General features: G+C 42.4%; 1 protein-coding gene across 1 annotated transcript in view; it reads right to left on the bottom strand.

Annotated features, from left to right (window-relative positions):
* Positions 1-407: 407 nt before the first annotated feature.
* LOC126215239 (F-box/LRR-repeat protein 17-like) overlaps positions 408-16,847 on the bottom strand; it is a 75,438-nt gene continuing 58,998 nt past the window's right edge. Inside the window, exon 7 of the mRNA XM_049941902.1 lies at positions 408-1,746. Coding sequence (XP_049797859.1) covers positions 1,599-1,746 — 148 coding nt within the window. The 3' untranslated portion in view covers positions 408-1,598. The remainder of the gene's footprint in view (positions 1,747-16,847) is intronic.

The raw sequence follows: 16,847 nt of genomic DNA, 5'->3' as shown, positions 1-16,847 counted from the left end.
GTGCCTGTGCTAAGGGACCAACATTAAAATACTTACTGTGCAATGTTTTGAAAACTATTAGGTGAAAACTTTTGCTTTTTGCATATCGTACAGTCTGGTACCTTCACTCAAAAAAACAACTGAATTTATTTTCATTATCCATCATACTTACTGCACTGCATCTAATTAAGCAAAAATGTAAAGAGTTTGCAGAAGTAAAAATGCATTGCATAAAGTTTGTGATATACGAGTTAAAAATCAACAGTATGCAGTGCACAAAATGTAGATAAGATATTGAAATTTGAGAGCAGAAAGATTTAATTTCATCCACAAGTTATTGGGTTTTATATCTGATGGAGAGTCCAGCACAATGCATCCAGTTCCATCTGTGGGGACTTGCAGGCTTTTAAGTAAAACATTGAGCAAAATTTTAAAGATTTTGCACAGCTAGAAATGCATTGCATAAACATAGTGTGTTTGATTTTACCTCATACATTACACTGAGTGAAATGTATTTAAAATTGACAACAGAAGACTCTCATTGCATTCTCGAGTTATATCTAGAGGACGGTCACGCACAATGTACTCATTCATGTTGTTCCATATCATGTGGTCATAAGAATCATCATATCTCATAAATGATTCAAGATTTTGCACACGATAGCACACAATAAGGCACATATGTTATGTTGTATGATAAATACTCGAAACTATTTTATAACTTGTCTGCAGCAGTGAGAGGTCATTGGCTCAAGACACATTCAGATGTCTGTAGCACTGTAGAAAAAATCCTAGTGGTGCACGCATGCACGTCCACAACACCTCGGGAACAGCACAGTATGACTTTTATACACACCCACAGCAGCAAAAGGGTGAAGAATTGCTAGCTCATCAGAATTTACAAATGGGCATTGCAGATCCATTGCCTTCACAACAGGAATTCAAATAATATTATTATACATGGTTTGGTTCCACCAACACATATTCATAATGATCTGCAATTACCTTACTTCAAAATACTTTCTGCCCCTGTTAACATGGTATTACAGAAAATCCAACAAATAAACAATGTTACAAAAATAAATAACTATCTTTGGTTTCACAGCATTAGACAGCATTTGGTAGACCTCCCTAAAGCAAGGGCCAATAACTACTTCTGTGAAGTATGAAATTTTGGCCCAGTTACACAGTTACAGCTTAGATGCAACCAATATTGTGAATCATTATTCCCTATAAACATCAAATCACTTTTACGAAATGAATTGTGCGTACAGAATATTTTGGCAGTGTGTGCCCTTTCATCGATTTCGTCTGTCGTGTGCAGATCTTTTTATTTTACACCACTTCGGTAACTCACGTGTTGACGACAGTGAAGGTGGCGTGAGACTCAGTCCCCGATCGTAGAAAACTTCCAAAGCGACCGGGAATCAAACCCGGACCCCTAGCACAGCATTAGGTGATGCCGACCACTCTGCTACAGAGGTGGGCACGTCACTTTCGTACGTCCCCTAGGAAGATAATAACTATATTGCTATCACTTCAAAAAATATTATCACTCTCAGTATCACTGTTACTATGACCATCACTCATCACCACTCCCCGAACTGTCATCCCACACTTCAGTCCGCACCTTCCGCATCACTCTCGTGATCCTCGTCGTCTGCATCCGGTTCCTTGATGAAGCCGCGGAGTTCGAGTTCGGGCATCTGCTCGACCAGCCCGTCTGTGGCTGTAGGGTCGCCTCTGCAATGCTCGACACTCAACAACCTGTGGTGAGGATGGAAACAGAGCTGTTACTGGACAGTCACAATGAGGTACCGTATTTACTCGAATCTAAGCTGCACACAAATCTAGGCCGCACCTAAAAAATGAGTCTTGAAAGCAAGGGGGGAAAAAAAAAACACAACTACTTCCCGAATCTAAGCCGCACCTGATATTTGAGGCTCAAAATTCAAGGGGAGAGAAAAGTTTTAGGCCACACCTCCAAATCGAAACAAAGTTGGCCCATTGTAATATGAGACACAATTTAGGTCGAATGAATGATGATACAGCTACAGTAGTTTGCTTCGAGTCGTAAGCTTAGCAGTTAAGCTTTACCATGTAGCCACTGCTACGCGCCAGGTGCTCCGTCCATATTTATACGGGTACCCTTCCTTTTTCACGTGCTTCGTCTGGTTTGAATTGATTATTTTTCTTTGATCGGATAAGTGCCGTTCTCTCTGTTATAGGTGTTTACGTCACTCTAAGCTCAAAATGCATTACTGCACTGTGTCATGCACTGTTTGTCGCATTCTGATAATGAGTGTTTACGGCCTGTCACCACTCGCAGCATGGCTTGCCTCTGTCCACGTTACCACCGGTTAAATAAAAAAAAAAAAAAAAAAAAAAAGTCTCATTAGCGAAACAATGGCAAGAGACTGCTATTTGTTGTTACTTACACTGCTGCTTTCTTCGATAATGATCAACACGAACCAAATAATATACTGCGTATGATAGAAGTTCTGAGCGAGAGTTAGCGAAAATTTTTCTCCGTTTGAAAATCTTTGCAGACGCCTTTTTAATACATAACATTCTGCACAGAAATTAGAGTCATCTTAGATTTAAAAATCTAGTCAATTGCAGTGCTTCATTTCTGATCGTGTCACTATTAGGCATAAGAATAATACAAATATAAACATGACAACACATGATATGTATATTCTTCCGACTTTGCTGTTGTCTCCTCTAGTTTCATAGTTTATTAGGCAGACAGGATTTAAATGAGATAGCAGCAAACATGAAAGAATACGTGGCAAAATCTTTATATTCGTATTATTCATATGGTGAAGAGAATACTGCGTGTGATTTACAATTCATAAAAGTTCCTATTAACAACCATCTCTTCTCACAGGTAGGAAAAAATTCAGAACATAGAGTTGACCATATTGCCAAACATCCCTAACAGTCTTGCCAGTCGGATTTTCGAAGTACATTGAAATGTTGCTACATTCGAAGATGAACAATACGGAATTTGTATTTACTTCGTTGGATAATGTATGAAAATGCAGTGATCGAAACTCGGGGTGGAGAAAAAAAGCTCGTCTTCCACCTTTTTTTCTTGAAGTTATTTACTGACGCAGAGGTTTTGGCGCCAGTATTTATCTTTGTGCCTGCAAAGCATGCCTGTGTAGAGCTACATATATTCGACGGCAGAAGTTAGTTGTGGCGACACCTACCAACATTTTTCAGAACTTCCGCTTACTTTGCACTCTATTCTAAGCCACAGGCGGTGTTTTGCATTACAAAAAACCGGAAAAAAGTGCGGCTTAGATTCGATTAAATATGGGATCTGTACAGAGAAGTTTATGGCGGTACTGCTGAGATATTTTAACTGCGTACATGCAGGCTCATATTTACATACAAAAAAGATTAGAAAAAAAATCAGAAAGAAGGTAACAAACAATAGAGAAATAGGGTAAATAGAGAATGACCATTAAAGGTTGCAAAATATGCAACCCTAACTGAAATACCAGTTTCGAGAATTGGCGGAGATCTGTGCAATGGAGCATAGTGTTGTGTTACTCATAGCAGACTGAGGTCAGAAGGATTGCTGGTAAGTTTATTTACGAAATATAAAATACTTAAAACAAAGATGGGCAACGGCCTTGCCGCAGTGGCTACACCGGTTCCCGTGAGATCGCCGAAGTTACGCGCTGTCGGGCGTGGCCGGCGCTTGGATGGGTCACCATCCTGCCGCCATGTGCTGTTGCCATTTTTCGGGGTGCACTCAGCCTCGTGATGCCAATTGAGGAGCTACTCGACCGATTAGTAGCGGCTTCGGTCAAAGAATACCGTCCTAACGGTCGGGAGTGCGGTGTGCTGACCACACGCCCCTCCTTATCCGCATCCTCCTCGGAAGATGACACGGCGGCCGGACGGTCCCAGAAGGGCCACTTGTGGCCTAAAGACGGAGCTTTTTTTTTTTTTTTTTTTTTTTAAAAACAAAGATGATGTGACTTATCAAACGAAAGCGCTGGCAGGTCGATAGACACACAAACATACACAAACATACACACAAAATTCAAGCTTTCGCAACCAACGGTTGCTTCGTCAGGAAAGAGGGAAGGAGAGGGAAAGACGAAAGGATGTGGGTTTTAAGGGAGAGGGTAAAGAGTCATTCCAATCCCGGGAGCGGAAAGTCTTACCTTAGGGGAAAAAAGGACGGGTATACACTCACTCGATTGCGCGCGCGCGCCCGCACGCACGCACTCACCCACATCAATCCACACATATACAGACACAAGCAGACATATTCGAAGGCAAAGAGTTTGGGCAGAGATGTCAGTCGAAGCGGAAGTGCAGAGGCAAAGAGGTTGTTGAATGACAGGTGAGGTATGAGTGGCGTCAACTTGAAATTAGCGGAGGTTGATGCCTGGTGGATAACGGGAAGAGAGGATATATTGAAGGGCAAGTTCCCATCTCCGGAGTTCGGATAGGTTGGTGTTAGTGGGAAGTATCCAGATAGCCCGGATGGTGTAACACTGTGCCAAGATGTGCTGGCCGTGCACCAAGGCATGTTTAGCCACAGGGTGATCCTCATTACCAACAAACACTGTCTGCCTGTGTCCATTCATGCGAATGGACAGTTTGTTGATGGTCATTCCCACATAGAAAGCTTCACAGTGTAGGCAGGTCAGTTGGTAAATCACGTGGGTGCTTTCATACGTGGCTCTTCCTTTGATCGTGTACACCTTCCGGGTTACAGGACTGGAGTAGGTGGTGGTGGGAGGGTGCATGGGACAGGTTTTACACCGGGGGGTCGGTTACAAGGGTAGGAGCCAGAGGGTAGGGAAGGTGGTTTGGCGATTTCATAGGGATGAACTAAGAGGTTACGAAGGTTAGGTGGACAGCGGAAAGAGACTCTTGGTGGAATGGGGAGGATTTCATGAAGGATGGATGTCATTTCAGGGCAGGATTTGAGGAAGTCATATCCCTGCTGGAGAGCCACATTCAGAGTCTGGTCCAGTCCCGGAAAGTATCCTGTCACAAGTGGGGCACTTTTGTGGTTCTTCTGTGGGAGGTTCTGGGTTTGAGGGGATGAGGAAGTGGCTCTGGTTATTTGCTTCTGTACCAAGTCAGGAGGGTAGTTGCGGGATGCGAAAGCTGTTTTCAGGTTGTTGGTGTAATGGTTCAGGGATTCCGGACTGGAGCAGATTCGTTGGCCACGAAGACCTAGGCTGTAGGGAAGGGACCGTTTGATGTGGAATGGGTGGCAGCTGTCATCGGAGGTACTGTCGCTTGTTGGTGGGTTTGATGTGGACGGACGTGTGAAGCTGGCCATTGGACAGATGGAGGTCTACGTCAAGGAAAGTGGCGTGGGATTTGGAGTAGGACCAGGTGAATCTGATGGAACCAAAGGAGTTGAGGTTGGAGAGGAAATTCTGGAGTTCTTCTTCACTGTGAGTCAAGATCAAGCAGATGTCATCAATAAATCTGTACCAAACTTTGGGTTGGCAGGCCTGGGTAACCAAGAAGGCTTCCTCTAAGCGACTCATAAATAGGTTGGCATACAAGGGGGCCATCCTGGTATCCATGGCTGTTCCCTTTAATTGTTGGTATGACCTTCGAAAGTGAAGAAGTTGTGAGTTAGGAAGAAGCTGGCTAAGGTAATGAGGAAAGAGGTTTTAGGTAGGGTGGCAGGTGATCGGCGTGAAAGGAAGTGCTCCAGGAGGTTGATGTAGTCAGGTGAAAGGTTTTGTAGGGGGCCTAAGGTTCTGAGGATTCCTTGAAGCTCCGCCTGGACATCAGGAATGGGATTACCTTGGCAAAATTTGTATGTGGTGTTGTCTGAAAGCTGACGCAGTCCCTCAGCCACATACTCCCGACGATCAAGTACCATGGTCGTGGAACCCTTGCCCGCCGGAAGAATGACGATGGATCGGTCAGCCTTCAGATCACGGATAGCCTACTCCAAATCCCATGCCACTTTCCTTGACGTTGACCTCCATCTGCCCAATGGCCAGCTTCACACGTCCATCCACATCAAACCCACCAACAAGCGACAGTACCTCCATTATGACAGCTGCCACCCATTCCACATCAAACGGTCCCTTCCCTAAAGCCTAGGTCTTCGTGGCAAACGAATCTGCTCCAGTCCGGAATCCCTGAACCATTACACCAACAACCTGACAACAGCTTTCGAATCCCGCAACTACCCTCCCGACCTGGTACAGAAGCAAATAACCAGAGCCACTTCCTCATCCCCTCAAACCCAGAACCTCCCACAGAAGAACCACAAAAGTGCCCCACTTGTGATAGGATACTTTCCGGGACTGGACCAGACTCTGAATGTGGCTCTCCAGCAGGGATACGACTTCCTCAAATCCTGCCCTGAAATGAGATCCATCCTTCATGAAATCCTCCCCACTCCACCAAGAGTGTCTTTCCGCCGTCCACCTAACCTTCGTAACCTCTTAGTTCATCCCTATGAAATCCCCAAACCACCTTCCCTACCCTCTGGCTCCTACCCTTGTAACCGACCCCCCGGTGTAAAACCTGTCCCATGTACCCTCCCACCACCACCTACTCCAGTCCTGTAACCCGGAAGGTGTACACGATCAAAGGAAGAGCCACGTGTGAAAGCATCCACGTGATTTACCAACTGACCTGCCTACACTGTGAAGCTTTCTATGTGGGGATGACCATCAACAAACTGTCCATTCGCATGAATGGACACAGGCAGACAGTGTTTGTTGGTAATGAGGATCACCCTGTGGCTAAACATGCCTTGGTGCACGGCCAGCACATCTTGGCACAGTGTTACACCATCCGGGCTATCTGGATACTTCCCACTAACACCAACCTATCCGAACTCCGGAGATGAGAACTTGCCCTTCAATATATCCTCTCTTCCCGTTATCCACCAGGCTTCAACCTCCGCTAATTTCAAGTTGACGCCACTTATACCTCACCTGTCATTCAACAACCTCTTTGCCTCTGCACTTCCGCCTCGACTGACATCTCTGCCCAAACTCTTTGCCTTTGAATATGTCTGCTTGTGTGTGTGTGTGTGTGTGTGTGTGTGTGTGTGTGTGTGTGTGTGTTCGCGCGCGCGCGCGCGTGCGTGCGTGTGTATACCCGTCCTGTTTTCCCCCTAAGGTAAGTCTTTCCTCTCCTGGGACTGGAATGACTCCTTACCCTCTCCCTTAAAACCCACATCCTTTTGTCTTTCCCTCTCCTTCCCTGTTTCCTGATGAGGCAACAGTTTGTTGCGAAAGCTTGAATTTTGTGTGTGTGTTTGTGTTTGTTTGTGTGTCTATCGACCTGCCAGCGCTTTCGTTCGGTAAGTCACATCATCTTTGTTTTTAGATATATTTTTCCCACGTGGAATGTTTCCCTCTATTATATTCATATAAAATACTTACATACATTATTATTGTAAATTTGACACAGTATTTAATATTTAATTTGATATCATATTTATGGTTATTTTAATATGTTTTTGAGCACACAGCTTCATATGTATATGAATAAATAAAATAAAAAATTAAACAAAATTTAAAGAATTAAAAAATATATAACAAAAATAATAAAAGATAAGAAATATGAAAAAATCAAAATATAAAACAAAAAACCTCTCGCTAGCATGTGACCTTCTCGTAGTGAGGCTAGTGTGCTCTGAGGACACAGTAGACTATACTAGACATGTTCATCCATGCCAGCCAGGTAAGTGTAGGGGAGCCAGACTTACGATCCCCAATTCGAGCAACCCGTGGTTCTGAAGACAATAAAAAAACCTATTCCTGATTAGTCGTCACCGAGTCAACAAAAATCTACAGCTGTTGCCAAGCTGTGGCAGTCTGATGTCAAAATTCTGGTACAGTAAAATTTGGGAACGAGAATGAAAAAGGCTATCTTAGCACAAAAAAAGGTAAGTATGTACTCGACAGAGTTAGGGACGTAAAAAAAGGGACACATTTAGGTTTTGGCCAGAACCTTCTTTAGAAAAAAAGAATGCACATACATTCACCCACACAGGCAAGCACACCTCATGCACACGGCTGCCACTTCTGGCATTCTCGTCCGAGCTGGTACAGATGGCAGTCATGTGCACGGGAGGTGTGCTCGCTCGTGTGCGCACGCATTCTCTTTTCTGAAAAATGCCCTGGCTCAAATCTAAAATGCGTAACAGTCTTTTTGTTGTGTGTTTGCAACTCAAGGTGTGGTGGTGGTGGTTAGTGTTTAACGTCCCGTCGACAACGAGGTCATTAGAGACGGAGCGCAAGCTCGGGTTAGGGAAGGATTGAGAAGGAAATCGGCCGTGCCCTTTCAAAGGAACCATCCCGGCATTGGCCTGAAACGATTTAGGGAAATCACGGAAAACCTAAATCAGGATGGCCAGAGACGGGATTGAACCGTCGTCCTCCCGAATGCGAGTCCAGTGTGCTAACCACTGCGCCACCTCGCTCGGTAACTCAAGGTGTTATTTTTACTGTGAATACCAGTCTATCCTTTTCCTTATATTGTTGATATTCCAATGCGGAGTTTCCTTTTCTCCCCCAAATACTGTTTACATATTCATACTTTTTTATGGGTTAACCCAATTTCCCCAGTGCAGTGAGCTCTCTCACCTGCAAGGTGTTGGCACATCTGCATCTTGCAATTTATAGGCTAAAGTCCCTCATTCTGTGTCCAAAACCTTAAGATTCGCCAGCCACAGTAAACAATATATAATATGGTATGGCTGAAGAGCTTACACATAATAGCTAAAAACATTTTTCTGGGGGTTGATTTGTTTCTGGGGAGAATACTAAAATGATTTTTTGACTTCTGGATGGGTGGGGTGTTGATTTTTTCCCCCTAGGGGACCATATGCCCCTGAACCCGCCCCCTGTACAGTAAGGGGAGTAAGAACAAATACACATAAATTTATGTGAGTCTAGAGTGCGATGCACCACAGCAGGAAGGATCTGACAGTGGAGGTACATTTATAATAGGAAGTATCCCGGAGGGGGACGTGCATTCATCCTAAACTTTAACAACACATTGTGTCATACTGCACAACATGACGAATGCCATGTTATATAAGATGATGACATATGTCATGTCATACAAAGTGACATGTACTGTGTTACTTTACTTGACAAAATGTGTTACATTACATGACGTGGGCACTGATACCAACAAGTAAAAAAGCATGAATATGTCAAGATGTTTCGATTTAAATATCTTTAAGTTGCTAGCTAAGTCAAATAGCTATTTCCCTTCTTTTACATCTGTAACTCTGTCCTGAACATACCGTATTTAATCAAATCTACGCTGCACTCGAATCTAAGCTGCACCTGAAATTTGAGGCTCGAAATTCAAGGGGAGAGAAAAGTTTTAGGCCGCCACCTCCACATCGAAACAAAGTTGGTCCATTGTAATATGAGACACAATTTAGATCAAATGAATGACGGTACAGCTACAGTAGTTTGGTTCCAGTCGTAAGCTTAGCAGTTTACCAGGTAGCCATTGCTATGCGTCAGGCGCTCCGTCCGTATTTATACGGATACCCTTCCTTTTTCACGTGCGTCGTCTGGTTTGAATCGGTTGCTTATTTTGCTTTGATCGGATAAGTGCCATTCTCTTTGTTATAGGTGTTTACGTCACTCTAAGCTGAATATGCATTATTGTACTGTGTCATGCTTTGTTTGTCGCATTCTGATAATGAGTGTTTACTACCTGTTGCCGCTCATGGCATGGCTTGCTTTTGTACCGCCACTTACAATAAAAAAAAGAGAGGAATTGTCTCATTGGCGAAACAATGGCAATAGACTGCTATTTGTTGTTACTTACACTGCTGCTTTCTTTGATAATGACCAACAAGAACCAAATAAGAGACTGTGTATGATAGATGTTCTGCACGAGAGTTCAGCGAAAATTTTTCTCCGTTTGAAAATCTTTGCAGATGCCTCTTTTGTACATTACATTCTGCACAGAAATTAGAGTCATCTTAGATTTAAAAATCTAGTCAATTGCCGTGCTTCATTTCTGATCGTATCACTATCAGGCATAAGAATAAAACGAATATAAAAATGACACGATTTTTATATTCTTCCGCATTTGCTGTTGTCTCACACTAGTTTCGTAGGTTATGAAGCAGATAGAATTTAAATGAGATAGCAGCAAACACAAAAGAATACATGGCAAAATGTTTATATTCATATTATTCTAATGGTGAAGAGAATACTGCATGTGATTCACAATTCATAAAAGTTCCTATTAGCAACCATCTCTTCTCACAGGTAGGAAAAAATTCAGAACGTAGAGTTGGCCATATTGACAAACATCCAAGTCTTGCCAGTCGGAATTTCGTAGTACATTGAAATGTTGCTACATTCGAAGATGAACAATACGGAATTTGTATTTACTTCGTTGGATAATGTATGAAAATGCAGTGGTCGAAACTCGGGGCGGAGAAAAAAGGTCGTCTTCCACCTTTTTTAAATTTATTTACTGACGCAGAGGTTTTGGCGCCAGTATTTATCTTTGTGCCTGCAAAGCATGCCTGTGTAGCGCTACATATATTCTACGGCTGAAGTTAGTTGTGGCGGCACCTACCAACATTTTTCAGAACTTCCGCTTACTTTGCACTCGATTCTAAGCCGCAGGCGGTTTTTTGGATTACAAAAACCGGAAAAAAAGGGCGGCTTAGATTCGAGTAAATACGGTATTCACGTTTCCTTGTGCTATGATTGGTGCATTTTTCATTCTGGTAACACTATAATAATAATGTTTTATGATTACCTGCCTATCTGAAAGTCCTTACTCCCTTCTTTCTAATGAACATCTTATCTCTTCTGAAATATACGTATTTCAAAAGTTACCCTTATTCAAAATAATTATTGTCTTCTGCATTCCAGCGTATGATCCTCCCACAAATGTCATCCTTTCATAAATCTGATGTCATACTACTGTAGCCCCAATTTTTCTATTTTACTAAAATAACATGTTAAGTAAAGAAGTATTTCAATTAAAACAATTAAGTCTCTAGAAAATTCCTGGCTGCACCCGAGGGATAGCACATCCAAATCTGCACTATATGAAACAGAATCCATCATTTAGGCTAGTGGAAAACTGAACAGTACACAATTAAACAAAGTAACATACTTGTCCAATTCATGTATGTATTCTCTGGTTTTCCTGTATTTATTTATTTATTATTGCAAATGTAATAACTTTGAATGGTTTCATTTTGAAAATAAAAGCTGCACACAATGCTAAAGTCTTGAAAATATACTTTAATTATGTTACGAAAAATTATCTGAAATTTACTCACAGCAATCAATCAATCAATCAATCATTAATCGGACAATGAAAGAAGACGACTTATAACACACTCTTTCAGTTGGGCTGATAATCTTACGTCTCACATTTTTGGGTCATTCACAGCAATACAATCCCTGTGACAAGGAGTTGGAAATAGGTGTGGTACAAACGCAGACTTTGTGGTTTGAGTGTGTGGCAGAATGCAAGATCAGGAAAGTGAAGAGAATTCAGGGAAGGAAGTTTTCACTTCACAGCACAAAAAAAAAGGCTGTTTAAGATCTGGCAGATGACGGAGTTAAGTTTTTTTAGTTCAGAGTGGTTAGTGGGTTGGCTGGAGACAAATACATGTGGATATGGCCTGGGAGATCTGCCTGTGGACTAGATTTGGGGGGAAGGGGGGGGGGGGAGAGAGAGAGAGAGAGAGAGAGAGAGAGAGAGAGAGAGAGAGAGAGAGAGTGCGCGTGCAGAATACAGGAAAAGAAATCCAGAAGCTTCATTCAAAGGAGACTCACCAGAAAGCATTAGATGACATACATCAATGAACTAGAATGAGTTTTCATTCTGAACTGTGAACTGATATGAAAATACTTGGCAGATTAAAAAAATGTGCCTTTTGTGGGCAAGTTTTTGGGGGGCAGGTGGCAGCATTTTTGGTACAGGTTGAGCAAGGTATGAGCCACATTTATATTACCGTCGTTTCCAGGCAGTGGAGAAGTACAGAAAAGTAATCAGAGGGTCTTTGGGCAGAATTGCTATGTGGAAATCTATTTTTAATTTTCAGCCCCCCCCCCCCCCCTCTCTCTCTCTCTTTCTCTGATGTAGAGATTATAATGCTACCTTTATTAACATATGGCAAACATGGGCAAGGCTCCAATTAGGATATTTGACAATGCTAAGTTAAATCATATCTCTATTACATTTTTATACAGACAGAAAATCAATAACATTCAATCAAAATCAGTAACTATGCTTTCAGTGACCGTAAAGACCAATTACAAACATGAAATCTGAAAAATTTGCTAACAGCAATATCTTACAAAAAAATTATTTAATAATGAAACCACGCTGTATTGTGAAATGTCTGTTTCCTTTCATAAAACACTGCTTCAGTATTACCTGTTCATTAGAAATTGGAGACAAACAAACAAATTGTTGGATAATTAAAGATATTTACACTAAGACAACAAAATTATGCACCACATACAGACAAACAAATGATCACAATTTCAGAAAAATTGGACAATTCATTCAAGAGAAAGGGATTCACAAATTGAGCAAGTCAATACTGCATCGGCCCATCTCTAGCCTTTGCCTCGGCACCGATTGACAGTTGTCTGATGCCCTCCTGGGGAATCTTGCCAAATTCTGTCCAATTGGCACGTTAAATCAGACACCTGAGCTAGTGGGAGGGCCCAGCCCAGAATGCTCCAAACGTTCTCAGTCGGAGAGAGATCCGGCAACCTCGTCGGCCGATGTAGGGTGTAGCGTTCACGGAGACGAGCAGTGGAAACTCTCGCCGTGTGCGCACGGGCATTATTTTCTGAAGTGTAAGCCCAGGACGGTTTGTCGTGGAGGGCAACAAAACTGGGTGTAGAATATCACCGACGTCCTGCTGCGCTGTAAGGGTGCCACAGATGTCAACCGGACGGGTCCTGCTGTGAAAAGAATTTCACTCAGACCGTCACTCCTAGTTGTCGAGTAATGTAGCGGGCAGCGGTCCGCACGGTATCCTACCGCTGTGTGGCACATCTCCAGACACATCTTCGGCCTGGAATCTCACTGACTGGAGTAGAACTGCCTCGAGTGACGAGACCTGCTTCGAACTGAACTCCGACAACCGGCGAAGACGTTTTTGGTGAGACTGCGAACAGCAGAGGGATACCGATGTGACAGTTGTCTGCCACACGATACGACAACTGGGACGGATGGTCTGGAGTGCAAATTCTTTATCTACCGTAACTCCTTGGCGGTCATCCACAGCGTCCTTACAAAACAGCAGTGTGTCGACGATATTCTGTGCCCTATTTTGTAGCCCTCGACGATACGGCGTCCTGAGATTACACTTCAGGAAAATAATGCCTGCCTGCACACGGTGAGGGTTTCTACTGCTCGTCTTCGTGCGTGGCAAACCCTACATCGGCCAGCAAGGTTGCTGGATCTCTCTCCAACTGAGAATCTTTGGAGCATTACAGGCTGGGCCCTCGAACCAGCTCAGGAGTTTGATGATCCAATGTGCCAAATGGACAGAATTTGGCACAGTATCTCTCAGGAGGACATTTGACAACTATCACATAATGATGAGCTGAGTAACTGCTTGCATAACGGCCAGAGGTGGACCAATGAGTTATTGACCTGCTTAATTTATGAAGCTGTGTCTTGAATAACTCACCCAGTTTATATGAAACAGTAATCATTTGTTTGTCTGTACATGTACATCACATGTACTGATTTCTGTCCCATTCAAACAATTCCTTCATGGTATGCCGTCTTTTTCTTTTTTTCTTAGAGTGTAAGTCTCTAGTCAGATACAGTGCTACCTAAAGCACTAGAAATTATATAGTTTGAAGTTAATTGAAAATTTAACAACACAACAAAAGGCAGCTGGAATATTGTAAAAATGATGCAAAGAGTAGTGTACTAAAACACAAAAATTAAAATGATGAGGTGTCACAGATCCTGAGAAAATACTACATGGTTTCAATGAATATTTCAGTTATGTAGCTGAAGACCTAATAAGAATGAACTGCTGTATAACTGGCACATTTCACACTTTGCATATAGCAACTATTAAAGGTGCTCACAGACTTAAAAAAGTAAACAGCATAACAGACATAATAATGAGGACAAATGGGCAAATACATTACAGAACTACTGTCCCATATAATTTTATTTTATTCATAACGGATGCAGAAGTTGCAAACATGTTTAGAATAATGGACGTTCTGTACTGATAATGCTATGTGAAATGTGTAAATCTGGTATAAATGGCATATAAGATAAAGGTCAAAATGATCTGTACAAAGAGCACAATAAACAAAGCATTTCCTTCCAGAATGAGGATTTCACTGTGCAGCGGAGTGTGCGCTGATATGAAACTTCCTGGCAGATTAAAACTGTGTGCCCGACCGAGACTCGAACTCGGGACCTTTGCCTTTCACGGGCAAGTGCTCTACTATCTGAGCTACCAAAGCACGACTCGCGCCCGGTCTCACAGCTCAGATGGTAGAGCACTCGCCCACGAAAGGCAAAGGTCCCGAGTTCGAGTCTCGGTTGGGCACACAGTTTTAATCTGCCAGGAAGTTTCAAAGCATTTCCTTCATAGGAACACAATGGTTCACAAAGGGCTGACCTAACACCAACAACACGTTCACTGTACTCGTAAAATGACCAAATAGAAAGAATAGGAGTATAGTAACAAAAACCACATAGCGTTTACAGGCTATATGAAGACATATGGTCGAAAAGAAACTTCCCTGGAAGAATGAGGATGCCGCAGACATATCATTCTTGTATTGAAAGACATGCAAATACAATAATCACAATCAAAACTGGTTCAGAAACATCTGATAAAATCCATTTACATCAGGGGGTCAGGAAAGGGTGTAGTCTACGTCCACAATTAATGCATACATAAATGAACTCTTGAGAAAGAGGAGAATTTTAGTTCACCCTAGTTTAAAAATATAAAAAATGTGAACAATTGTTTATTCACTGATTTATATGTAATGTAGATGAATTGCAAATTGCTGTCCATATGCTGAGACCACTGTGCCAAGAATATAATACGAAGACCTCTACCGATCAAACGGAAGTAAGGATATTAAGAGGAGTCTAACATTAAAGATAGTAGAACAAGTAAAATGTTGCAGTCATCCTGGAAATCAAACAAGCTATCTAAAACATCGAGATGTAATTAAAAATCTTTGCAAAATTTCAATATCTGTCTGGCACTATAAACAGAACTTAAAAAAAATTAGGTAAGGAATGAAACAAAATTTAAATTTGATGAAACTATGGCAGTTCTTGTACATATTTACAGCTGTGAGATCTAAACATACAGAGAAACAAGATTAAAATGCCTGTAAGGAGATAACGAAGCCTGTGAAAAGATGTACAAACTTACACAAAATAAAAATGCAGAAATTACAATAAGAGTTAAAAGTTGAATCTTTGAACAATGTAACAGATTCAATAAGGGTAGAAGCTGAAGTAATGAATTAAAATTAGTGTGAAGGCCGGGACCTGAACCCAGGTCTCCTACTTACTAGGCAGATGTGCTATCTACATCATCACCCTTGCATTGTGGCTAACACAGCTGTACAGATTACCTTAACTTTAGCCACGATGCCAAGGTGATGTAGCGGGCAGCATATCTGCCTTAATAGGCTTACTAGCGGGAGACCTGCGTTCCGAGTCCCAGCATTGGCACAAATTTTAATTCGTTACTTCAGCTTCTATCCCTATCAAAGATAAAGTTGAGACTCACTATGTCTCCAGGAATATGTAATTCCGTCAGATCAGTAGAAGTAATAGATGAATATAGAGTTAAATGCAAGGACTATGAGGAAAGATTTTCAGAGCAGTGATTACCACTCCTGGCCACGAAATACGCATCACACGGATAAACACATCTCCCAAGACCAGAGGAGAGATGGTGCGAAAGTTCTGTGTTTCAGTGGCTATTAGCAACAATACAGGACCCAAGAAGAGGAGCTCTCCATGGCTCCTTGCAGTTGATGCTCAGCTGAAGCTGTGGTGTCACTGCCAGACACCACACTTGCTAGGTGGTAGCCTTTAAATCGGCCGCGGTCCGTTAGTATACGTCGGACCCGCGTGTCGCCAATATCAGTGATTGCAGACCGAGTGCCGTCACACGGCAGGTCTAGTCTAGAGAGACTTCCTAGCACTCGCCCCAGTTGTACAGCCGACTTGGCTAGCGATGGTTCACTGTCTACATACACTCTCAATTGCAGAGACGACAGTTTAGCATAGCCTTCAGCTATGTCATTTGCTATGACCTAGCAAGGCGCCATATTCAGTAATTAGAATGAATTCTGAACAGACAATATTGTGAATCATGTACCGTCAAGAGCGACGTTCATCATTAATGGATTAAAGTTAAGTATCAAACTAATTACGTCCGCTTTCTGAATTCTAATTCCTTGTCATGATCCAGACCTCACGTCAGTATAGTCTTTCCCTCCTCACGCCAGCCTACGTGAGCTAAAACGCGTGCATTTCGGCCTCCTCTAGTAACACGATGTTGGTTCTTTTGCCAACACAACAGAAGCTATAGACAAGAGTCTTGGCCAATGCCAAACTTGTCACCGTAGGGAGTGGGGGTAGCCACCAGACCCATACATTGATAGCTGTAGGGAAAAGTGTAACACAAAACAGGGAGCTGTGATCAGCAAAATGCTCCCGAATCCAAAGCCGTGGAGTGTGGTCGAGATACGGTGACACCACACATAACTTTATAGACGATTACAGACACAGGAAAGTCGTGCGAAATGCCGCTTCTAAAGATTATCTGAATAAAAATTTGAGATGTGTTGCCTTGAGCATCAAGTATTAGATAA

This window comes from Schistocerca nitens, chromosome 12 (genome assembly GCF_023898315.1).
Source record: "Schistocerca nitens isolate TAMUIC-IGC-003100 chromosome 12, iqSchNite1.1, whole genome shotgun sequence".
Taxonomy (NCBI): Eukaryota; Metazoa; Arthropoda; class Insecta; order Orthoptera; family Acrididae; genus Schistocerca; species Schistocerca nitens.
The sequence above is the reverse complement of the archived record's forward strand: the minus strand, read 5'-3'. Positions and strand labels throughout refer to the sequence as shown.